The 26,632-nt window shown below is 43.0% G+C and overlaps 2 protein-coding genes and 1 pseudogene across 3 annotated transcripts; 1 reads left to right on the top strand and 2 right to left on the bottom strand.

The window, feature by feature from the left end:
- Nucleotides 1-1,989: 1,989 nt before the first annotated feature.
- On the top strand, nucleotides 1,990-3,007 carry LOC309965210 (olfactory receptor 51I2-like; annotated as a pseudogene). The gene has a single exon. The product of its transcript is annotated as an olfactory receptor 51I2-like (transcript).
- Nucleotides 3,008-7,424: 4,417 nt separating this feature from the next.
- Nucleotides 7,425-16,488, bottom strand: LOC309965214 (olfactory receptor 51E1; the record flags this gene model as incomplete). The annotated part of the gene is made up of 2 exons (XM_082844586.1): nucleotides 16,468-16,488; nucleotides 7,425-8,420 (listed from the first exon to the last, which is right to left on the bottom strand). Exon 2 carries the CDS (start codon nucleotides 8,376-8,378, stop codon nucleotides 7,425-7,427), a length of 954 nt encoding a protein of 317 aa, XP_082700712.1. The 5' UTR covers nucleotides 8,379-8,420; nucleotides 16,468-16,488.
- A 5,133-nt stretch (nucleotides 16,489-21,621) lies between these two features.
- On the bottom strand, nucleotides 21,622-22,621 carry OR51D1 (olfactory receptor family 51 subfamily D member 1; the record flags this gene model as incomplete). The annotated part of the gene is given in 8 exon segments (XM_082844585.1): nucleotides 21,622-21,729; nucleotides 21,731-22,126; nucleotides 22,130-22,242; nucleotides 22,245-22,294; nucleotides 22,296-22,449; nucleotides 22,452-22,500; nucleotides 22,502-22,576; nucleotides 22,580-22,621. Coding segments are annotated over 8 exon segments (957 nt in total). The 5' UTR covers nucleotides 22,592-22,621.
- Nucleotides 22,622-26,632: the final 4,011 nt, after the last annotated feature.

Below are 26,632 nucleotides of genomic sequence, written 5' to 3'. Positions count from 1 at the left end.
TTCCTCTCTTTCATGAGTTTGTAGATTTGATTATTGATTCTGTCATTTATTTATTCAAACAAGCAAATATTTGAGAATCTGCTCTGTGCCAGGCACTGCACTATGCAAGAGCTAGGTGTCAGCAAATAAAACCATATGGCTGCTCTATTCATGGTTCATACAGTCTAGCAAGAGAGAACAAAAGATTTCAAGGAAAGAAGCAATCATAAAATTATAAAATGTGTAGAATGGTATAAAGGAAATTAAGAACGTGTGGGGTAAGGATAATGGGCTCTGGGCACCTACTTAGTGAGAGTCATCCCAAATGGTCTCTGGGGAAATGATATTTAAGATCTAAAGACTGAGGAGCCAGCCATGAGAAAAGCAAAGAGAGGGATATTGGGTGAACAGGAAAGCCCCAAAGTGAAGAAGTAACTTGGCTTTTTTAATGAACTGAAATAAGGTCAGTGTCGTTAAAGAATACTGAGCAAGCGTTAGTCCGTTATGTGATAAGGGTGGAGAGTTAGGCAGATACAAGATGATAGGGGTTGGGAGGGATAAACTGGGAGATTGGCACTGACATATACACACTACTGTATATAAAATAGATAACTAATAAGAACCCTAATAGCACAGGGAACTCTACTCAATACTCTGCAATAGCTTATATGGGAAAAGAATCCAAAAAAAAAAAAAAAAGAGTGGACATATGTATATGTATAACTAATTCACTTTGCTGTACACCTGAAACTAACACAACATTGTAAATCAACTATACTCCAATAAAAATTTTTTTAAAAAAATGATGGGTCAATATCATCATATGTCATCATATCACAAGCATTTTATCAGAGTGCACTGGGGAATGATTGAAGGGTGTTAAGCAAGGGAGTAACATAAACCAGTCTCTTCCCTGAGCCTCAGTTACATCATCCCTAAAGTAGGGATAGTAATCCCTTCGAGGTCTACATCACAGGATAATCGTGAAGATTAAAGGAATAATATACAGTGAAAGATTTAGAGATATACAACATGTTAGACAATAACAACAAAAATCATGTCTGTGGTGCTTTGCATTTAAGACAATTTTTCACATACTTTGTCTCATTTAAAGAAGAGGTCACAGAAAAGAATATTGGATTTGGAATGAGAGAGACTCAGATTCAATATCCAGGACTACAATATATGAGCCATTCATTCAGAAGTCAGCCACTAGAGTTGAGTCTCAGTTTCCTCATCTGTATAATAGGAGGGGGAAGACGGCCTTGTCAAAAGTCTCTGTTGATTCTGAGATGGAGAAATTCAGTCAAAAATGCTTAAGTGCAAATCAATTTATTATACTCAAAAATGTATCATACAAAAGTCAAGAGCAAGAAAAACATGTGACCTTAGGAAGACCTGGTTTCAGGAAGTGCAAAGCCATCTCCATGGGGGAAAAAAAGCAGCTTCTCACTCTTTCAGACACTCTCTCTATGGGACTACAGGAACTCTCATCTTTGCCTCTTTCTGCATATCTGATTCAATGATCCTTCTCTCTCTCCAAACAGGTATTCTCCTTTTCTCCCTATGCACATGGAAATAACACATCCTCAATCTGGCCAACAAGTAGACAATGACCAGCTTCTCTGAACTCTAATCACTGTTTCCTGCAGAGAAATTTCATTTCATCAGCTCATACCAGAGCTCAATGTTAAGGATGATGAACTTTTGCAGGATAGATAAGATTATGTAATAGTGACATGACTCTTAGGGCCCAGTACTGTGGCTGAGAGGGAACAGCCTTAAAAAGAAATTTATGATTTTTATAATAAAGTGAGAGAATCTAGGTAAATGCATTAGCATAGTATATGAAATATAATATAATAGGGAGTCAGTGAAGATTTAAATTGTTATCATTATTAGGTTTTAAACATATTGGTGATAGTATAACCAGTTATAGAATTGATTTTTAGAATTGGGACTCAATACTAGATTTTTCTTTCCTATCATCCTGGATTCTCTAAGTGTCTGCCCAGATTGAAGAGATCACATCTTTCTGGAGACCTCATCTATCCCACAAGGATGCTCCCTTCCTGGTCCTTTGGCAACATCTCCTTCTTCCAGCCACCTGCTTTCCTGATGATTGGCATTCCAGGGCTGGAGGTTGTTCATGGCTGGATCTCCATCCCCTTCTCCTCCATGTACACAGCAGCCCAGCCCTCACTGGAAACTGCCTGATCCTCTTGGCTGTGAGGAGGACCCCCAAACTGCACCAGCCCATGTACTACTTCCTGTCCATACTGGTGGTCACCGTTGTGGGCCTCACCTTGTCCACAATGCCCACCACCCTGGCTGTGTTCTCGTTTGACCATTAGCTCATTGGCTTCAATGCCTGCTTGGTCCAAATGTTCTTCCTCCACTCTTTCTCCATGGTGGAGTCCTCAGTGCTCCTGGCCATGTCATTTGACCACTTTGTGGCCATCTCCAACCCCCTGCGCTATGCAGCTGTCCTCACAAACAATGTCATCATCAGGATAGGGCTGGCCATTGTGGCCTGTGCTACCCTGTCTCTCTTCCCAGGGCCATTCCTACTTAAATGTCTGAACTTCTGCCCTAATAAGACCCTCTTATCCCATTCATTCTGTTTCCATCCTGACGTGATGAGAAGAGCCTGTGCTGACATCACCATAAACATCCTCTATGGGTTCTATGTGGTACTGTCCCCTGGGGGCATAGATTCCCTGCTCATTGTCCTGTCCTACACTCTCATCCTGCCCACAGTCCTAGGGCTGGCCTCTCCCAGGGAGGTCATCGGGCCCTCAACACCTGTGTCTCCCATATCCTGGCTGTCTTTGTTTTCTTTATTCCAGGTATCACCATGTCCATGATCCACCATTTTGGGAGGCACCTGCTCCCCATTGTACATGCCCTTGTTGCCTATGTGTACCTGCTGGTGCCCCCTGTGCTCAACCCCATCATCTACAATGTCAAGTCCAAGCCCATCAGGGAGGCCATGCTCAGGGTCCTGAGGGGGAAATACCAAGGCTGATGTAATTATGAAATATCGCAGGGTCTGGGTACCATAAAAGACACTTTCTATAGCCTCATAGGAATCTGCTACCCTCAGCAAACACTGAAAATTCGTAGTCTATGCTAATACAGTGGGAAGACCATCAGGCTTCTTCACGATACAAATGGATGTTCACCATTTACTTTGTACTAGAAGCAGTGCTGTGGACTAAAGACTGAGAAATATGTTAAATATGGTCATTACTTTATAGAAACTCACAATCTTGTGCCAGGATAAAGGCATGTAAATACACAATTAGACTGTAGACTTATACATACCATAATAAAGTTCAGTGCAAGAGATTACTAGGGACTGCAAATCCGTTCTTGCCAGAACTGTCCTGGGAAGATCAGACAAACCTCTACAAATGGGAGAATGTTTTTATTTCATCTTGAAAAAATATATAGAGTTTTTCTAGGCAAATTATGAATTAACAAAGAGGAAAATCTAGGGCAAAAACACATGAAAAAGGCATTTTTAATTTTTTCATGAAGTTTTATTGAATAAGTGAATAAATAAATGTGTTGATCATGTGATATGGTACCACCCACCTCAGCGCTAACTCTTCTTATAACCCCTCTTGGGAATGTCCTTTTCTCCAAGAGACCCCCTTGCTTGACAGATTCCATAATGAAGTCTGACACTGACAATTGCATCCTCTTCTATAACCCCATTTCAGATCTGCTCCAGATTATCCACACCCTCATTCTTCAACTTTGTTAGAGTTAAAAACCCTACATCCTTGTTGGCTCCCTTAGGAAGGGAAATGGCAAGTTCTGCATCAGCTTCATTCCCTTTGGATCAAATCTAAGATGAAAAGCTGAGTTGCCAGGGGAGTGGACAAGAAGTTTGAAAGTACTTTGTTTAAGAGATGAACGATGAGTATCAACTCTGAAAGCCTAAACCAATGTTATAATATAATCCTTTCCCAAGTTCAGATCTGCCTATGTCAAGAAGGCCAAAAAAAAAAAAAAGAAGGCGGCCAGACATAGTGGAAGGCAATGACTCTTCACATGTATGTCTATTGCATCCAAGAGAGTCTTATCTCAATGTAATTAAACGAGTGATATAAGATACCTTATTATCTTAAATAGATACAACTCAGAGGTCTCACTCAAACCTTTCTGAACTGGAAATGGTCCAGTTCTAAAGGTCTTTCAAGAAGTCTGGGAATATTGAAGAGGGAATACTTCTTTTGGCCTGACAAATCATAAACAGCTTCATTTAATAATGTGTTACTAAAAAGAAAAATGGCAAAAAATCAAATCAGACAACAGAAATAGAGTGAAACAGAGGCTTTAAAAGTACATAAAATCAATGAGAGACACCAAGTAAAGTAGCTGAATAATATGGTATGTGGAAAAATTAGAGATATTATACTGGAAAAGTAAGATGGGAACAGGTATAAAAGGGGAAAGGAGGCTACTGTCATTCTGAGAAGTGCAAATTTTTATGGGAAGTAATAAAAGATCTCTGATGATTTTTAAGCAGGGAAGTTAATCAGAGTTGTGCTTGGAAAAACTCCTATAAGCTATGTGGGATTTAGGACTGATGCAAAAGATGTTTAAGGCAAGGAGACCAGTGTGGAGGTTTTGACAAGTGTCCAAGCAACAGGGGAGTATCTTGATTAGAGAATAGCTAGTCAGAATTGAGAACACAAGACATGTTTACAAATCATTTCTAGGTAAAACCTAAAAAATATGAATAAGGGACTTGCAGACTGAAATTCCATATTATGCAGACTTCTCTAGGGCCCAACAAAGGTCCAATAGCTGAGATGGTGGGGCCAGAGACGAGAATATCCAAATAAAGGAAAGGGGGACGGTAAAATGATGCCCATGTAAAACGTATATGATGAAGGTCTTTAAACATACCCTAACTTCTAGCCAAATCTCCTACAAGAGGCAGCCTTTTCCTCTTATCCTAGTTCTTAACTCCAGGCTCTTCTGGATGACCCAGTAAGTATTTATGAAGTAAATGACCGGATATAGTTTTGTCTCTGTATCTGGCATTTAGTACTTATTGAGAAACACAAGAAGGTGGTGGTGGTGGTGATGTGGATGTGGATGTGTGTGTGGATGTGTGTTTGTATTTACATTCACCAAATGGTTAATCCATTTCGGATCAAAACCGTGAAACTTTATCCTGAGCATACAAACTATCATAAACTTGGAATCCTTTTTGAAATCTAAGATAGTGGCAGCATCCCCAGGAAAAGAAAACTATATGTGTCTGTCTGATTTATCTCTTTATTATCCACCTATCTATGTCTCCAATGGGATTTCAGACAATATAATACAGATACACACATTCATCATATGTGCATACAGAAGCATGTACACAAACACTTATTAAAAATCTGGAAGAATAAACACCAAAACGCCAACAATAATTTTTTTAAGGTGACAAGTTTATTGGAGTTTTTATTATATTTTTATTTCTTCTATATTTTCAGAGTGTCTAAGATTTTTGTTTACAGTGATCATATACTGGTTTCCTAATATGAAAAAAAATCTGTCTCTTTCTCCCTCTTCTCTCTCTTTCATTCTGTTTCTTTCTTTCAATTTCAATGTCAAGGCACTATCAGGAACTGGGATGACCCTCCAAACAGTTCAAAGTGACCAAAGCCAGCACTGACTCTAGTTTATGTCCCATGTTCTGCTGGCCATCACTCACCTGGGCATAGCAGATTCCATACTGCTCAAAATTCTCATCTTCTGGATTCCAGTCCAAGAAATTAGATATGCTCTTTCCATATTCTCTGTACCAAGTAGTCCTGTGCTACTAGCTATAGCTGGAAAAGTCTGGCCTGCCATGTGCCATGCTCTCTACTATACTACCTGCTTCTCACACTTACCTACCTCTCTTTTGGATGGAGATCTCATTCCTCCCCCATTCATTCCTACTGTACTCCTGTAGTGCCCACACCCCTCCTTCCCATTCTGCTTCTTCTGGGAGTGCTGTGCTTGGCTTGTAGGTCTCCTGGGTGGGCCTCTGGAACCATACTCATGCTAAGTACAGCTAACAGGGATGCAGTCTTTACTGAGCTCTCCTATGGTCTTGATCTCTGAGCTTTGATGCTGTGGGCATTCCCTGAAGGGTAGCTCAGAGCCCTGGGAATACATGGTGTTCACTTATATACTCTATTCACTTTCTGTGGACCTATGTTTGATTAAGCCTTGCTTCCTGGCTAGCCACCCAGGCCACTGGTCCTACTCAGTCTCACAATACTTCCTGCTCTTGACTCCCTGGTCTATAACCAACCCTGCTCTTTCTGCCATGAGCTTCTAGGTTTTCTCAGCTGCATCTCTCCATGTAGAGTCTCTCCAGATATCCAGTGAATGTCCCTACTGTTAATTATACTATTTCCCAAACTAGCCGTTGTTTGGGAATTACCCAAACATACTCCTGTTGCTACTACACAAGTACAATGGCAAATAGGCCAGGAACTATTGAGATTAAAGCCATCAGTAACATTAACAGGAAATTCCTAAATACAATACTGGATGAGTGAGAAAGGAACTTAAATACCTCCACTAGAAAATGCAAGACTCTGGAATGTCTAACTCACTATCCCACTAGTCTAATATTCCCTCCTCACAATATGGGATTGGGCATCAAAAGACAATTTTTTTTGAGCCTGCGTGATCTCATTGAACATCAGTTCCCCCACTGGTACAATGGGGGTAACTAATCATATTCCTGCCTAAATCAAAAGATTGATAAGAAAATTGGAAATTAAGGAAAAATTTTCACAGTCTATGAAAATGCTCAGAATACAGTGTATCATCTTTCATTAATGTAGATAAATATAATCGTTTGTGAATTTACTTTCAATCTTTTCTTAAGGATTGCTACTCAGAAGAAAAGAAATTATTTTTTCTCTGTGGTCATTTTGAAGAGGGAAATCCAGGTATGTCTCCTTTCCTAAGATCCAAAATTGTAGGGGATTCTGAAGACGAAATCATGGTTTTAAGCCAGATTATCTAACTGTATTATATTCTTGTATTTATTTTATTTTTGCCTTGTTTAAGCCTTTGGTAAATGTCTTTTAGAAATATCACCCTTATCTCAGAATGCTATAAACTATCAGTGCAAGCAACCATATGAATTTTTTGGACTTGAGAATTGGACTGAATGGTTAAGTAGGAAGTAATAATCCTCCAACCACAACTACCTCAAAGAACTAAAGGGTAAAATAATATTGAAAAATAAGGATTGGGAGTATACAGTTCTGTTGCCCCTACTCAGATGGAGATTCTCCAATCAGTTTCATCTTTGAAGGATCAGTTGTGCTTTCATTAAGAATTTTTTTCCTAATACTGTCTTCCAAAATGTTGATATTAAAATCTGAATTGAAGGACCTCCTGTGAAAAAGAAGTTTGATTCCTGACACCTAGGGATCCGAAGTGTGGGTGGTCACATGCAAAAGACGAAGGATACGCTGCCGGATCTCCTTTGTCTTCACTCCATACACAATAGGGTTGAGCACCGGAGGAACAAGCAGATAGGTGTTGGCCATGATGACAGGCAGGAGGGAGTCATGCCGCTTGTCAAACCGGTGCACCATAGACAACCCAATGAAAGGTACATAGAATATGAAAACAGCACACACATGAGAGACACAAGTACCAAATGCCTTTGCCTGGGCTTCATGTGTCAAGCCCAACACAGTCTTGAGGATAAGCAGATACGACAAGGAGATGAGAAGTGAGTCCAGGCCAATGGCAGAGATGATGACAATGAGGCCATAGATGATATTGACGCGGATGTCAGCACAGGCCAGCTTCATGACGTCTTGGTGTAGGCAGTAGGAATGAGAAAGGATATTGGAGCGGCAGAAGGGCAGATGTTTGATGAAGAAAGGCAGGGGTGCCATAAGTGCAACACCCCGTACCACAGCAGCCATGCCGATCTTGGTAACACGAGGCAATGTTAGCACAGTGGCATGGCGTAGTGGGTGGCAGATTGCCACATAGCGGTCAAAGGCCATGGCCAGCAGCACCGTGGACTCCATGCCAGATAAGGAGTGGATGGCAAACATCTGTAGCAGACAAGCATCAAACTGGATGGTAGTGGAATTGAACCAGAAGATGGCCATCATTTTGGGCATGGATGAGGTGGAGATGAGGACATCAAGGCCAGAAAGCATGCAAAGAAAGATATACATGGGTTCGTGTAGGCTATGCTCCGTCCACACAATGTAGATGATTGTCAAGTTACCTAGCACAGCGATAAAGTAGAGGGAGCACAATGGGAAGGCCAACCAGAACTGAGCTTCTTCCAATCCTGGTAGGCCTATTAGAATGAAATATGTGGCACTGGATTCGTTGCCACTGGGATCCACCATAGTGAAGACGCTGAGCTGAGACCAATGCCAGGCAGGTAGAGGCTGGAATACAAATATAAGCCATTGTCAGATCTTCCAGAATTCCACTGCCATTTTTCTTTTCCTCCACCCTGATGTCCTGTTCTCTGACCAGAACTCTAACTTCATTGCCTATCCAAACTCTGATTCTATTCTAAACTCAGCCTAACTATCCTTCATAACTCAAGGCCCAAATGAGCATTCATCCAGTCTTTCTTACTAACCCCACCTCTGAAGTTAATTCTGAAAACAAATGAAATACTAAAGTAAAAATTCTAAGCATTTTAAATCTTTTAGTTCACCAAGGATAGGTTATTGACTAAGTACACATTAGACTTAGATGATAAAAATTCCCATCGCTTCTATCTTATCCTACCTTATGCTCCCCTATGCTTAATACCCACTGTAATTCTAATTATATCATTGGACTATCTTTAAGACTAATCCCAGTCCAATGTAGCAATACTCTAGTAACATAGATTAATGCTGAAATCTAACCTTATCACTAATCCTAATGATCTCACCAATTCTAGCCTTAATTCTATCTTTAACAATAACCGAAGACTTAACTCTAGTTGTTATTTCAAACTTAATGTAAAACTTCATACACCTATTTTATTATGTAACTCTTAATTTAATTAAAACAAAAGACACTAACTTCATCCTGAACTCTAACTATACATTTCACTCTTGCCCAAATGTCCACCCAAAGTCTTATACTTGTTCAGACTGCCCAGTTTATATCATAGAAGGAACAATGACTGCAATGAACGCCAATGGTGTCCCACTCAGATTCCCTTCACCAAGCCAATGCATCTATATCCCATTTGCAGTGAGTGTTGAGTACTAAAGGCTCAGAGTTCTCCCTTTCTACAGAAAATTTCCTTGATCAAATGAGAGGCACTTCACCCAGGAAGTTATGTTATCCCCACCAGAGCACATCTAGAAGTCAATGAGTGCCTAACACAAAGATACAAAAGGCCAGCCTTCTTGTCTTCAGGTGGGACCAAAGCTGTGATGTAATGTGTGCTTCAGAGCTTCTTGAGGAACCAAAGCTGAAGCTGATCTCCAAGTGAGACCACAGCCTCACATAATTTTCTTTCCCTGCTCTATCCTATTTCCCTCACTCATCTTCTCATGACAATATACCCTTTAAACAAGAATTTCCACCTCAAGCTCTGTTTCTAGGGGACCCACCAGGCTTAAGAGAGTGGGACTGACACAGAGGACTAAACCTGAAAGATGATGGCATTAAAAGCACTTGAGGAACAATCAATCCTATACCAGGGTTCCAATATCCTTGAATCTGGCTATTAAAGTGATGGATAAGTACAGATTGCTGAGGTGGGAAATGTCAGATTGGAGTTTTCTCAGATCATATCTCTCTGTTGAAACAACTACAGAGTTAACTAACTTCCTCCCTTTTTTCCTTTCCTCCATTCACAAATATTCACATGCTCCTACTATTTATTAGATTATATAATTGTAGTTACACACACTATATATGTGTATGTATTCTCTCTCTCTCTCTCTCTCTCTCTCTCTCTCTCTCTCTCTCTATATATATATATATATATATATATATATATATATATATCTCCTCTTCCCATTAGGAAAATAGTGACACTTATCGTTAGGGTATATTTAAGATAATTTTATCTTGGTAAGAAAAAAAGAAGGGTTAGATTCTTAAGATCTGGCCCTTGACAGCTGGGGTAGGGGCTTCTGCATGGGCTACCAGACAGCAGTTGAATGCACAGAAGAGCTCATGGGCAGCATCAGGAGGGGCTTACACCATTCACTGGGCTCAGGATGTGTTGATGGTCTTTGTTCCACTGTTGAGCTGTCACCCAGAGGGTCCCTCAGACCAGACACAAAGGAGAAGACACTGGGAGCATGAGTTTTAGAACAGAGAGTGACAGAGTTTAAACAACTGGAGGGAGAAGATATAAGGAGCCATGCTTAACCAAGAACTTCAGGCTAAGAGGCCAAAGTCTTCCGTGTCACTTAAATCTTCTGTACTGACCTCTCCGTAGCATATGACACTGTGATCAGTTCCTTCCTTCTTAAAATTTCTCCTTGTTCCTTCTGCTTCTCCTCATCTCTCTCTGATTACTAGTTCTTGGTTATTTCTGGGTCTTCAGCCTCCTCCACTTGACCCTTAAGCATACTTTTAAATGATAATGCTCTCAGAATTTTATCCTCAGATCTCTTCTCTCTATATATACTCTCCCCGGGCCATCTCATCTCCTTCAGTAAACCCATTATTTACGTATAAACTATTGATTCCCAAATCTACTTGGGAAGGTCTGAATTATCTTTTGTGATCAGATCCATAATTCTAGTCACTAAAAGAGTCCACTGAGTTGTCTCTCAAGCACATCAAACTCTCCATGTCTGAAGATCAAAGCCTTCCAGAGGCAGTATTGTATAGCTTAATGGTAAGAGTATGAGCTCTGAAATCGATCCTGGATTCAAATCCCAGTCAACAACTTTGTTAGCTGTGTGATCTGGGGCAAATCATTTAATCTTTCTAAGCCTCAGTTTCTTTATTGTTAAAATTACGATAACAGTCACTGCCTAATAGAAGTCAATGTGAGGATTAAATGAGATGAGTGTAATGCTTTTAACACAATGCCTGGAACAAAGTAAATATGCAAAAAATTATATCTGTTGTTGTTAATTGTTTTCCTGTAGTGTTTCTTTTTTTCTCTTAAGGTGGCCTAAACAGACACATGAGCTAAGTACCCTGATTCTCATGGCCATGACCCTAGCGTTAACTTTGTCATCGGCACAATCCCAATAATCTTCTACCCACATGAAATCAGGTCACCATTTATTGTTTAAAAAATACCTTTGTAAGCTCCAAATTAATTCTGGAATAAAAACTAAACTACTAGGGTGGGACAAAGCTCTGTCTTTCAGCATTCGGCCCTAGTTTCTCTCTCACCACTCCTCACCATGGTCCCTATGCTCCAGGCACACTGGAATACATGCCATTTCATAAATGTAGCATTGATCCCATGCCTCTGTGTCTACTTGTCTTTTTTACTTCTCTTCCCTTTGTCATGGCCCTCCCAGATCTCCCTCCTTCAGTTCCCACTGGGCAAAATCTTATCTTCCACATCCTGGTTTACTGTCTCTTTCCTATGCACTTTCTTAAGCCTCTTTCCCTTGGGTATGATTAAATGTTTCCTGCTCTGTACTCCCAAAGAAATTTGTTTAGGTCTCTTTTTATGCATTTACCATCCTGAACTGGAATTATTGCTATGTTTATTTCCCACTAAATTATTAATTCCTTAATGTCAGGGACCCTATCATATTGATTAATTAGTGTTTAGTTACTGTTGGTTGAAAATAAACATTATATTATAAAAGGAGTTTTATCAAAAGGAGAATTCCTCAATAAGTGTCTAACAAGGGTAGCACAGCCAAGGGGTAAGAAAGACTGCCATTTGTCTGAACTATAGAGATTTTTGAGAAGAAATGAAGACTGTTTGGAAGGTTAGGGCATGGTGGTCATAAGTTCAGAACAAGAAACTTTAGAGTCAAACAGAAAAGACCTTTCTTACCCAGGGAGCCAGAGGGCATGAGAATGGGCATGTGGAGAACAGGGCAAGTGCAAAGCCTTGGCTCTAAATAAATGCAAAGTGGGCATGCAGCATAGTCTGTGCCCAAGAGAGGGGGTGACCTAGGATCCCTGACTGGAGACATTAGCAAAAAGGCTCTAGTGCTCCAGAGGGTCAGATATCAATACCATCCAGAAATTTTACATGGACAGACAAGGTAAAGCTGGGCAATTCCCAGGATAAAAATGTGCTGCCTTAGGAAACATACTGCGGAAGAATCATGGGTTGGCACATTCAACCTATTACCTAGGAGGGTAAAGTGACGTGTTGAGCAGAACCCTGGGACTAGAAAGTCTCGGGTCTAAGTAAACGCAGAGGACATTAATAACCTCATTGTGTTGCTGCAAAATTAATGAGGTCAGGAATGTCAAAAGATGTCATAAAACAGCATCACAGGGTACAAAGCACTTTTTTTCATATTTCCATAAAAATGAGGAATAAGTCTCTGAAAATGTCTGAAGTTTCCAAAAACTTTTTATCCCCCTTCCATCTGTCACCTTAACTGCCACTTCGCCTCAAGCACACACTTATACACACACACACACTAACTAGCAGCCAGTCTCTCACAATGGCAAAGACTAAGCACTGAGATGAAGATACTGAAATGCAAAGCTGAAGCACTGAGATTCAGCCGGCCTGGAAGGGAGGCACCTCCACAGCACGAAGTGGGCAGTTCTCACTGGAGGTCAAATCGGGATGGACCTCAGAAGGCGGCAGCGGGAGAGAAATGAAGGAATAGAGAGGGGAGCCAACCGGAGGACCCAAGCATCACCCTTCAGACTGTCCAGCCCTGAAGCACCCTCATCTCCCACAGTCCTGCCAGCTGACTACCAGCCTGAGCAGCTTTTAGCAATTAGAACCATAGCACACACTCAGATAACATTTGGAAGCTCTGAAGGAAACTGGAGCTAAATCACTCTATTTTGAAAACAAAACATAATCAAGGAAAAATAAACAAAGAGAGGGGTCTTTTTCTTTATTAGAAAGCCTGCACTGCCTTAACCCCCAGGGAGTAGCCCTGTGCTTGAGATTTTCTCTGAAAAGTCACACTATTTTAGCAAGTCTCAGGAAGTTTATTGGAGAACTGTGAAGAACATCTTAGACCTTTCTTGAGGACGGGGCATCAGGAGCCTCCAGTGATACAGAATAGAAATCTACATTGAGGCCTTCAATCCTCCCCATTCCTTCCCCCTAGCCTCTAGGACTCTGTCCCCCAGTGCCCTCACAGCCACAGCCCCCATACCAGCCCATCCTCACATTCTCTCCCAGAGCTCTCTGAATGCCTTCCATCTCAGACATGTGTGCAAAAGCAGTCAGGGATACAGACCCATAAGAACAATGAGGTCACTGCCAGCATTGATTCTATTGTTTTTAGGATTATAACAGAAATCACTGAATACCTACAGAATGCCAGACACTATATAAATATTATCTAACCCAGGAGCAATTCTGCATAATAGGACTTCTATGTATCATTTCTACATTATAGGTGTAAAAACTGAGTCCCCAAGAAGTTAAATAATATTCCCAGGGTTTAGTAGCTGACCGGTAAAAGAGATATTTGACCTAGACTGTTCAATTCCAACACCTGTACATTTTCCCCTTTAACCGGCTTTGTGTTGCACCTTCTGAAAACAAATAAAATCTGCCCAAGAGGCAGGGTAGAAGAAGGGCTTGGTAACTAGGACACCTGGCCCAGCTAGACTCTTGGAAGGGAAACCAAGAGGGCAGTAAAGAGGACCCTCCTGGACTGGGACTTGGGTGCTCTCGCCTTTTCAGCCTCAACTCCTCTGGCTGTGACTTGGGAAGGGCCCACAGTGGAAAGTAAAAAGGTTTATCCTCTACTGAGTACTTTCTTCTCAAACAATAGAGGCCTCTCATCAACCTGTCAGGCAGGTAACATTAATCCCATTTGACAGATAAGGATGTTGAGGGTTAGTTAGAGCTCTCAGCTTCAAATCCATGTGTTTTCCAATAGGCCAAGCTACTGCCCTGCCCCTTTCCCAGTTTCCTTTTGAATAAACCAATGGTTTTTAAGGATTATTTCAATGTTAATCTCCAAAGAATCCAAAATTTGGTCCAGAAGGCCTCTCTAAGACTCAGGACACCTGACCAGGTCTCCCCACTTAGGTTCAGTGGCTAAACACACAGAATGTTCCATGCCGAGAGCAGTGGGGTAGGGGCCTCTTGTGCCCCTGCCAGCCTCTATGGGAACACCTGGAAGAAAGTGTCCTTGGAGGGAAGCCCAGGAACACCTGGGAACCCCTGGCTCTTACTCCCAGGCCCAGAGAGGGAAGGCAGACCTCAGGGGTGATGCTGTGGCTGGCAAGGATGATCAGAGCTCATCACTCAGTTCATGGAGAGGGAGCCCTTCTCTTAACACTCCATGAGGGTGCTGGCCCCAGAATCATATCCACCCCAAATCATCTGCATCTTCTGTCCCTCATACCTTGCTTGGATTTGATAATGCAGATGAACCCTTATAGGGCCTTGGCCATTCTTTCTAGAATGGCCGCGAGGAGATTGGAAAGATGAGAGATTGCAATTTCTGACTCACAAAAAGCAGTGTGAGGTTCCCACTCCCACTCTCCTCACTCAAGTCAGCCTGGCCCTCCAAAATCACCCCCAGGCAAGCTCCAGGGGTCCAGGGCCCTGCTGATCCATTTCCCAGGTAGAACCAGAGCCAATAAGATTCCCACACACCTTCAAAGTTTGACCTAGTTATCAGGGCCCTTCTAGGCTTCTCTCAGTGTTGCCTACATGCGGTGGAAAAGCCTGATCTGGGACTTTGATTGGTACACTGATTTCTTTTTTTTTTTTCCCAAAATTATTGACTGAATGACTATGCCAGACTCCGTGCTAAGCGCTGGAGATACTGAAATACAGAGTAAATAAGTCATGGTTCAGCCCTCCAGTGGTGAGGAGACATTAAGACAAATACACAGCTATCATAACATGTTGTGTGTGATAAATGCTAGGACAGGGGTAAGTACAAGAGCCTCGGGAACAAAGCAGACAATAGCTCACCAAGTTATCAGGCTCAGAGGGCTTCCCTGAGGAGGTGACATCTGAGCCAAGACTTGCAGGGCCAGTCACAGTTAAGCTGGCAGGGTTGGGTGCATGGGGACAGCAGCATTCAGTGAGATGACAAAACACATTGAGCGCCTACTATGTGCCCAAAACTGGAGATAAAACAGTGGATAAAACAGCAAAGATCACTGCTTTCATGGAGCTCAAGCACTAGGAGAGCCATAACAGAAGGTAAAGAAATAAGCAAGAACATTTCAGGTAAAGATAAGTGCACTGAAGATAAGACAGAGTGATGGGTAGAAAAGGACAGAGGCAAGGCACCCTTATGTGAGAAGCAGGTCAGTGAAGGCCTCTCTGAGGCAGTGATACATGAGCTGAGAGCTGGGTGATGAGAAAACACCAGCCATTCTAAGATCGAGGCAAAGAGTGTTTCAGGCAGAGGAGGCAAGAGAAAAAGGTCTTCTGCTTTGGAGGTTCCCAGAAGGAAGAAGGTCAAGGTGGCCCATGTATCAAGAGCACAGGAGAGTTGTAAGAGATGAGGTCAGAGAGGAGGGCAGGGGCCAGATCGTGTAGGGGCTTGCAGGACATGGCAAGGAACTTTGATTTAATTCTGAGTGACTTGGGGGAATTTAAGCAATAGACCTGATCTAATTTGTTTTCAAAAGTGCGTTCACCAGAAGACCCAGAGACCCAGAGAGAAAGAGAACACACGCTGTTTGAAACGCTGCAAGTGGTTCAGTGGGAAGAGGGGGGTGGGAGGTTAAACGAGTGCAAGGCAGGGGCAGTCGCAGTATGGACACAAAATCCACTTTTTAAATGGGCTGAAGACTGAACCCTGATCCTAGACACAGACAGGGGCAGGATGAGAGCCCCGGGAAGATTGCTAAGTCTCCGTCTCAGCCACAGCCTGACTCCTGATGCAAAGTACAACGTGAGCCTGGACCCCATTCAGAGCCCACAACCCGAACAGAGCTATGGTCTGACCCCTGATCACAAAGTGAGCTTTGACCACACTAACGACCTGAGTGGGACTGGCTGTGTTCTCACACTGAACCCCAATCAAACTCTAGCTCAGTCCCAGCCCCATCTGTTCTCTGCCCCCATCACTTTCATTTAGGCCAATTCCCATCAGGCTCTACATGGGCACCCCAGTAAATCGATTACTAGAAAATTTCTTGAAAACTGCTGAGGAAGCATCCAACACCACCCATGCTTCCCTTCACCACACGAACATAGAAATTGCTAAGTCTGTCTGTCCTTTGAGTCAGGGACCTCCTTTACATCCCCGGTCCTACCCCTGGACTTCTGGTTCTTCCAGGCCTGGTTTCTCATTCACTCAGCAGGGCTAATGAGGGACCCTTAGCTGCAAGAAACCCACACACCCGGACTCACCCCCAGTCTCCTGCATTCACCTCAACTGCGCTGAAGGAACGTGTGCCCTTTTCTCCAGGACTCTTCCAGAAGCAGTCTGGCAGGCTGCACTGAAGACCAGCCCTCTCTGTCTCCACCCCCTCCTTTGAGCCTCCCACATCAGGCTTTTTTATTCTGTCATACCTCCTCCCTCCTTTGGCTTCTCCCTGCTGGGGGGCAGGGTGCTGCCAGAGGGTCTATCAGCAGGTACCACTTGTAGCCAGCTGTGGGACTGGTGTCCTTCTTGGGTTCTGTGTTCTGGGAAGGTGTGCTTGGAGTATGGGGAAGGAGGGGCAGTGGGTAGAGGGGTCTCTAGAATCCTCCCCAGATGGGCCCTGTGCCAGCTGGGATATTTCTGCCAGTTCCCATGTGAAGTTAGACAGAGTGATGAGTGAGGAAAAGCTAGAAGAAACTCGTGTGTGGCCATGGCCTTTGCGAGGAGTTTTCTCCAAGTTTCTTACCAGGCTTATCAAACTCAGCCAGAGGAAAAGCAGGGTGTACTTTCAGGGGAACCCCAAGATTAAGTACCAACTCATCGCCTTCCTGAAGCTTTCCCTGAACTTCTTTCCATTGGTGGTGCCGCTTGGGTCCTTGTTGGGCCTGGATCCCAATGGACCCACCTGCTTTTCCCCAGAGCTCTAGGGCTGCATCTTCTTTGTCCCCCAGGCTCTGGGGACTGTCTCTAGCTAATGCATAACAGGGATGCCTGGGGACCATGCCTCTGCCTTCCACTCCCTGGCCTTGAGCTCCTGAACTTCTTGTTGAGGAAGGAGGACGTGGTTTCCTTAACCCTCCCTTACCTCCAACCCCAGCCATATAAGACATCTGTTTTTCTCTTAAGGGCAAAAATAGTGAGAGGACATTTTAGAGAGTTAGAGAACAGTTTGAATGTGAAACGAAATACCTCGCATATTTAAATGTTTTTAAAAAGTCTATTAATAAAGCAAAGTAAATTTTAGTTGGTTTCTCCTTATGTTTTACTCATCAGTTTCACAACTACAAGTTTAAATTCACAACACAGTGCATGCTGATTTAAACTATGTAAAATTAGACAATGTCAAATCAGGCCATTCTGACTCAGATCGCATCAAAACTAGTGATTACCTGATCTCCAAGTACCTGTAAACCTGCAGCCTGACACTCACTGCCATCACCCTGGAGCCATCTCTGCTGCCTCCTTCAACCTCCCATAGACTTAGACGATGTGAAGACTTAAAAAGTGATACCCCAGGGACTTCTACTTCTGGCCAAGACAGAATAACAGGAAGTAACATCTACCTGAAGGAACCTAAAATGGACAATATACATAAAACAATACTTTGCAAGATACTGGATATCAGGCAATGAAGGACAATGAGCCCTGCAGCCTGGGAAACAAATGAGGTGAACCTGGGGTTTCCCCAACTTACTGTCTTGAGAGAGGTTCCCTGCTGCAGGCCAGGGTAGGAGAACCCAGGCAGAATCCAGAGGACACCTTAAGTTAGGGCCGTGGAGCTGAGAGTCCAGGAAGCTCCAGCTAGCTAGAGTTTGAAGACCAGGTATTGGAGGTGAGAGATCTACACAGAGAAAGAACTCCAGAGACATGTAGAGGGCCCTCTGCGAGATTCCAGCTGAGTACTGAGCCCACATGCACGTGAACAAACTACCTAAAGCTGGGACAGAGCCACCTGGAAAGATGAGAAGTAGCACCACCACCCAGTGTTCACACAGGGCCAAGGAGAGTGACTGTTTCCACCAGCCAGACTGGAAAACTTCAAGATTCACAGGGCGTTGAGTAGAGATTACAGAAGGATCCTGCCTCCATAGTGGGGAATAATTAACCAAATATTATCTATAGTATAATGTTGGGCTTAGATCATAATTGATCATTAATGGGTGGGGAAAGTATTTTGTTGACTTTATAAAGTAGCACAGGTCAAACTAAGGACTATAATTTATAGAGACAGGAAAAAGAGATGAGCGTGGATGGGGTGGGGAATGGGAGGGCTGGGGAGGGATAAGTCAATTTATTTATCTTAGGTAAACCGGAACTCACTCACCCTCTCCTTCTCTCCAAGGGGTCCCAGCCAAAGAGCCATTGAGCACATTATATGTCAGGCCCCAGAGACAAAGAAAACTAGTGTTGTCCTCAAGGGAGACAGACAACTATGTATATGGATATTTCAGTTCTGTGATGGAAGATAAACAGACAGCTATCATAAAACTATTTAAGCTCTATGACAGAGGGATAAACATCCAGTTGGAATGCAAAGCTTTAAGTTTTATGACAGAGGGAAACAGACTCTGCGGGAGCCTAGGGGAAGCCCTTAATTTAGTCTGGCAATTAGCCGACTTTTCCAACAAGCAACAATGACCCCAGTCACCCCCAGTTATCCAAGTAAAGAGATTCTGGAGGAACAGAGATTTCCCAAGATCTCCTGAGAAAGAAGGCCATGAGTTAATCTAAAGCCAGTGATACTGCAACCTGGATAAGGGACTAGCCCCTGGCCTTGACACCAACAGTTCGTTATGAAAGGTGAAGTCTGCTGTGCTTTGAAAATTCCCTGTAATGCAATAAACATATCTCATTTTATCAGTTTTATTATTAAAACCGTTGCCACCAATGTGTATTGATTACTTTCTATTTTCCATGTGTTTTCACACCTATTATCCTATTTAATCCCCACAACCACCCAACCAGAACTACATTATATCTCCTTTTTACAGCACTTAGAGTTTCCAAAAATTACTGAGGTGCAGTAGGCTAAGTAACTTGCCCAAATATTAAAGCTAGTGATCCTAACGTCTATTGCATCTAATTCCAACCCCACAATGTCTCTTTTCCTAATACAGTTATCTACCACATCTAAAGGAATTTCTTGGCAAGGTTGTGCTGTCTTTGAATTTCATTTGTAAATTTGAACATCATTTGTAAATCAGACACCAGCACGGGAAAATAAATGTCAACTTGTCTGAAGCTTTGTGAAAACACTTTATTAAGAGACAAAGAGTTGTTTTAATAACAATAAGTCAGAACAGCCACATGTGGCAAAACTGGTGATGCACTGCACAATACGGGAGCACCATTCACGTGGACCATAGTGTGGACAATGTTTCCTAAAGCTGTACAGTGAGACAACCATGAATATGATCATTTCTTGCATATTTACAACACTTTGAAGTCTACAAAGAACATTCATAGGGTTTAAGCTTTGCAACATCACTGCTATTGTAGTTTCTCATTATACAGAAGAGGAAACAAAATCCAGAGAGGTTATGCAGTATGTCACTTTATGATATTTCCAGGACTTTAACCTTATAAGTCGTACTTCAGTGTTCTTCCTTCTGCCTCAAATGAGCGTACATTGTTCTCTACCTATAATTCTTCAATGTGAACGTTTTTGACCTAACAAATTTCAAGAGCTGGAAGTTAAGTGAGTCTACGTGGCGGGGGGCGGGGGGGAGACCCCTGGGGGGGTGGTGACAGAGTCTTCACAATGTCTCCTATTGTTCTCCTTCACACCCAACCCCCATCCTCGTTCACTGATTCCCCAAAGGGATTAAAAGAAACTCCCTACTATCAAGGACACCTAAACATGTTTAGTAGATTAGCAAGAAAGCCAAGGGAGAGGAGAAGGTATGTGATTTGCTACTGAAGGCCAGCAATTTAGGGAGATCAATGCCTCCAGAAGGGTGGGAGGAAAGAAGGGAAGAAGTCACAGAAGCACCTGAAATCCTTGTGGTCAGGATGAAGAAGGTGTGGTCTGCCTATTGAGAAGATAACCACTGTGCTTTTCTATCAGTCCCAGAGACTGAAACATAATCCCAGGCTGAGCCCAAGCCAAGAAACTGGGCCTCTTTGAGTCATGGCTCCCAAATATGGAAATTACTTCAATTTCCTACCTCCATCCTGATAGATACACACATTCTTCAATCAGTGCCCAGGAACACAGAAGTTATACCCATCTTGTGTCATATAATCCATACCCAGTGCACAAAGGAAATACTCCCTAAAACACAATAATCACAAACAACGCATACACACACACACCCTCTTGTACACATATCTTCTTTTTCACATATCCTTCAGACATTATATTCCACCGACATATGACTAAAGACATATATATTACACAAATGGATTTCATATCACAAATAAGATGCACAACAGATATACACCCAAAGGTAAACACCACACATGCCAAAAGGCACAGCATCCCAACACTACACATTCCACACACTCATGCATATTATATATTCCACATTGTTATGAATATGTAACATTGTACATTTACATATTACAGATATGAAGGAAAAAAGAGGCAGCATTCTCATCATATACACATAAAGATATTGTCCATCATTCTCACATAGATGCACATCACATACCAACTAACAGAGGCCACATGAACATAATAAACGTACAGAGACATTATTTATGAAGTGTATACACACCAGGACACAACTATCACACAGACCAAAACACAACTGGCACATGTTCTATGTACTGACACACACACACTAAAAATACATATAGTCACATAAACACACATGCTCACAACCAGGATAAACATCACCCTTTAGGAAAAACAGTCTCCAATAGAACCACATAGATGACATAGACATTGGCAGATTCCACATAAATACACTCACATGCATACAGAAAAGTAACATTTCATGTGAGCTGTTTCTTCGTTTGCTACCGTCTCCCTCCCTCCAATTACTATCACCCAAATACCTTCATTAACCCCTAAAAATGGCTGTGTAACCACTTTGGGGTCCAAGAAAGAAGCTTTATAGCTAACACAGATTCACTGACATGGATACATGGAAGCAAAATAATTAAAATCATATATCAAGACTGGAATGAATCCTGAGGTATGTCATTTACAGCCTTCTCATGTCAGTACTGGGTGTATTTTCTAGTTGGGAGAGAGGAATACAGCAAGGCCACCATAGCAGAGAGACTAGGGTGATCATTCACCAGGATAACCTGTCCAAACTGTCGTAAGTCCTTCTGTATTGACACATTCCTGGAGACAGAAATTCAAGGTCTATTTAAGTAACTGGGAGCAGACATCCCAGTGGGTTGGATGTGCCAGTCACCAAGATGTTCAACAGGACCCAAATCCTGCCATCTTTGGTAGAGACTGAGGACACTGAAGAGATTATCCTGCTCACCTGCCGTCCTGTAAGAACGTATGGAGGCCCTGTGAATGAATCTCCTTGGTTTTGGCTCCATAGACTATAGGGTTAACCATGGGTGGTAGTAGTAGATAGATAGATATTAGCCGTAATCACACGGAGAAGGGAAGTGGGGCCACCCAGCCTGTGTACCACCGAGAGCCTGATGAGGGGCACACAGAAGACCAGCACAGCACAGAGGTGGGAGATGCAGGTGTTGAAAGCTTTGAGTGCTGCCCCCCGAGAGGACAGCTCCAACACTGCCCTCAGAATGAGGATACAGGAGAAGCCAGGGAAGAGAGAGTCAACGTCCATGACCGCGAGGATGATGAAGAGCCTGTACACCATACTGACCGTGGTGTCAGTACAGGACAGCTTCATAATATCTTGGGGCAGACAGAAGGAGTGTGTGACAGTGTGTGTTTGGCAGTACGACAACTGCTTCAGGATGAAGGGCAGGGGGAAGAAGAATACAAATCCTCTGGTCAGGGCAGCTAGTCAGATCTTGGTGACCGTGGTGACTGTAGGCCCTGTGAGCACAGAAACATGCCGCAGTGGGTGGCAGATGGTCACAACGTGGTCAAACACCATGGCCAGCAGGACAGCTGACTCATGGCTGACAGAGCATGGATAAGGAACAGCTGGGCCAGACAGACATTGAACTCGGCCTGTCAGGAAGAGGCTGGCCATCTTGGGCATAGTAATGGAGGAGAGGACTAGGTCAATGCTAGAAAGCACAGCCAGGAAGAGGTACATGGGCTCATGAAGGCACCTTTCCACGCGGATGATGAGGACAATGGCCAGGTTGCCCAGGGTGGCCAACACAGTGGGAAAACCAGCCAAAAGTGGACATTAGGTCCCAGGCCCCAGGCCAGGGATGCCCACCAGCAGGAAGTATGCTAGGTAGACCAGAGTTCCATTTGGTGTGGCCATGGCAGGAATCAAGAATCAAGGTTTCTGCATCCCAAGTCCAGGGTCTATGAAAGGGAAAAGGAGAAATCACTCAGTCATGGCTCAGAGGAGAGAAAGGACTTATTAGGAAAGGACACTGAAACAGTGAGGGCAGCAAACAAAGACTAAGTACTTCTGGTAATTCTGAACTCCAGCCTCCTTCTGCTCTAATACCTCCCTGGGGGTCCCATTAATCTCAGTGTATGAAGCCCACTCAGAACACATGTGCAACAGCTCTTCATTTCCAGAGCTGATGTTTCTGGCCACAGACACTGCTCTTGGCTACTTCCACAACAGAACTGCCAGGCTTGCACAGATCCTTCCAGATCCCAGCTTTTCTAGTGCATGTTAGGGTTAGGGTCTGTCTGAGTTCAGAGTTTGAGGTTGAGTCTGTGGTTGCCTTTAAGACTCACTCTAATCTGATTTTAGGATGGGAAGCAGGGCGTCAGTCTGAGCCTAGATTTCAAGAGATAGGTTTGTGTTTCAGCCTGAGTACCGTTTCTCAAAATTCCTTGATAGAATCATCTGAAGTGGTTATTGAAAACACTATCTCTCCAGGTCCTACTCCAGGCCCAGAGAATAAGGTTTTCCCAGGAAAGGGTCCAGAAATCTGGTTTAAAAAACAATAAATCCTTTCTCTCCAGGTGATTTTTTTTTTTTAATCAGAAAAATTTGGGAAAAGCTTTCTGGTCTTCTGGGAGGTAGGGAGACAGGAGTGAAGAAAGACTATCATTTCTAGCCCCCAGCAAAGAAAGGAATATAGTCTTTCATTGGGATCTCTCAAGGCCCACATGAGAGTCAGTCCCAGATTCTGCTTGGCTGGGCTGTGACATGGAAACCAGATACAGCTGAGACATGAAAAGAAAATCAGTCTGTGTTGTCACCAGTGCTCTGTGGTATCCACAAGCACATCCTCCTTCCTCCACTACCCTCCCTGGGGAGCACAGAACACCCCAAGGTCAATTTCCTTTCTCTACACAGACCACTCTGTGGTCTCCCCTCCCCTCTCCTTTCCTCCCCACCCTGGGCTAAGCCTGGCACACTCACCAACAATGCTTCCGCCCCAGGCAGCTGCCCTTATATAGCTTCCCTGGGGGCCCTAAGGAGCGTAAGGGATGATGAACAGTGCACTACGCCAGGCTCCCTGGGAGCACCGCTCCGCTCAGGTGCTCAAGTAAATCTGAACCCAGACTCCTACCCCGGGGGGCTGCATTCTGTTACTAGTCTAAGGCCACCTTAGGAGACTAGAGGTAAGGGTAATGCAGTGGAGGTGAGGGATAACCTGCACTGGAAGAAAGGAGCTACTGGAATGGAGGCGTGGGCGCACACCTAAAAGCACACAGACGTGAATACGCCTGCTCACTCTCAGAGGCACTATCCTAGGAGATCCAGCCCTGTGCTCAGGCACTGCCTCTCGCTTCTTGATGCTGCCCCCTTATGGTAATGTAGGCGAATTGCAGCCTCGTGGCTACTTGGGCACTGACTGAGGTTGATGAACCGAGGACCTAACTTACCTTGAATGTGAGCTCCTGCCACTGCACTACGGCTGCTCCTTAGCTCACACCCCTCTCCCTAATAAGCCAACTCTTTATCCCTCGGGCTGCTAATAATAGCTCTCCTGCCCCCCGCCCCCAAATGAGACAGTGTAGAATGGTTGTTTAAATGTGGGGCTCTATCAGGAAACAGACTTATGTCCAAATCTGGGCTCAATCACATACCATCCTTAGCCTCAGTTTGATGTGAAAAATAAAATGAGATACTAGCAATTCTCCAATAAATTACTGTGTTCATTATTATTGCTCAAAACAACTGGAAGAGCCAATGAAATAGAAGGAAATCCAGTTGAGATAGTGCTACAACAGCCAAAGGAAGAAAATACATTGAGGGGGAAGAGTGGACAGCAGTGCAGAAGGCTGCTTAGAGATCAAATAGTATGAGGACTGAAAATAAAAAGCCACTGGTTACCTTGGGAAGAACTGTTGAGGTGCGTTGGTATGAGTGGAGTCCTGAATGCAGCAGAGTGAGGAGTGAGTGAGTTGGGAAGAAATGGAGAAAGTGGATGTAGACCACTATTTTGAGAAGTTTGTACGTGAAGAGAAGGAGTGAAATGGGCAATACATGAAGAATTGATAGCTCTAAGGAGAGTTTTAAAATTTGTATTTTGGAGCTTAAACACAAGTAAATGTCAACAGGATGAAGTTAGTAGAGAGGCTCCCTGTCCTTTATTTCTCATATTCCTAGTGGAGTTCATTAACGCTGTGACCCAGGTAAACCCTCTGTCCTTCCCCCTCTATATAGTGACCATGAGAAATTGTAATTGCTCCCATAGCATCACCCAAACAGGCAAAACCAATATCCTAAACTCCAGACATGGTAATGTCTATTGGACATCACTATTTAAGCATCCTTCAGGTACCTCAAACTCAGTGCCTCCAACTAAGTTCATTATCTCTGATCTGCAGTCTCTGCCCCCAATCTGTATTTTTTGTTCCCTGTCACAGAAATGACTCTGTTGCCCCAGCCAGGAACCTAGAAGCCTTCATCTCTGCCTTCTCCCTCTCTCTTACCTCTCTCTGATCCCATCCAATCAGTCACCAAGTTCTCTTTAATTTACATCCTGGATATCTCATGAATCAGATTATTTTTCTCTATCCCCTTTGCCTCCTAACCAAGATAATCTCTTGCCTAGACCATCAGAATAACTTGTTCACTGGTCAGCCTCATTGAAGATCTTTCCTACCAATTCACTGTCCACACTGTGGCCAGTGTGATCTTCCAAACACAAATCAGTTCATAGCATTTCCCCATTGACTTTAGAATGAAAAGTTGAAGTTCACACTCCATAACCCAATTCTTAAACCTTCTTGTGCAATCTCAGTGCACATTTCCACCCTATCTTCAACCATTCTACCTCCCTTTTTGCATGCCAAGTAGCAGGCACACTGAAATTATCCCCCTGCTTCAATGTACCATGCTTTCTCTCACCCTTCAGCTTTCGCATATGTTTTTCCCCATGGTAAAAATACTCATCTTACTTCCTGTTTTTCTTAATTCTTAGCTTTCAGATATCTGTTTAAACAACCTTCCTTAGGAAAATCTATTCTGGGTCCTAATCTTGATGTAATCACTTGACTTTTTTTCCCTTTGTTTCACTTAAAGACTTTAACGTTATGAGATTAATTATTCTTCATAGTTCCAAACAGAGCATATCCTCCTATTTTTATAGCGGGGGATGGACACTAATGTGTACGTTTAATAGGGGAGGTTTACATAGACTTCTTTCATTCACTCTTAATACAGAAATTATTGGTCTTCTTATTGATGTTCACTCATAACTCACAATTCAGTTACTTCAATTGAGTCATGTCTAATGGGCCGGTCCCCTTAAATTTTTATTAGGAACATCAAGCACCAAGTTGGCACAATTTTTGAATGAAGATTTTTCATGGGAATTTTTCAAGCATTTTTTCACTTGTTAACAGTCACAAGAATAGTATCTTACTGCATAAGGTGAACTTTTAAAATAATAGTATATCCCTATATTTTTGTTTCAATATTTTTCACAAGAAATAAGGAAAAAATCATTCAACATAAACAGAGTGTTAAAAGGTCCAGCCAATAATGGAGACTTCTGGCCAGGGATATACTCAAATTCTTGTCATAGGAGATGCTCAGTTATATGAACTTGCTGATAATAATTCCCCAGCTCCATATCATGACCCACCAGCTGTCCCTCAATATGGTCCTACACTGGCATTCTTTCAGTTCCTCAAATGAAAGTTCTCTTTTCTTACACCCACTTCCAAGCACTTGCTTTGGCTGGAATAGTCAACCTCTTTGTTTCCCTCCTCTACATATTAACTATTCTTAGATTCCACTGTAGGTACTGTTTCTACAAGGAAATCTTTCCTGTAAGAAAATGTTCTCTTGTTTCCAAGGGTATCCAAATTCCTTTTGCAGATGAATAATTCCCTTGTTTTTTGCTAGGAAACACTGATGGACATGGCCATACAAAGCCACAGACAGCCTTCATGAAAGAGAATATGGCTTTAG

This window comes from Leucopleurus acutus (assembly GCF_964270905.1).
Source record: "Leucopleurus acutus genome assembly, chromosome: 8".
Lineage (NCBI taxonomy): Eukaryota > Metazoa > Chordata > Mammalia > Artiodactyla > Delphinidae > Leucopleurus > Leucopleurus acutus.
Note: the sequence above shows the minus strand (reverse complement) of the source record. Positions and strands in the feature narration are given on the sequence as shown.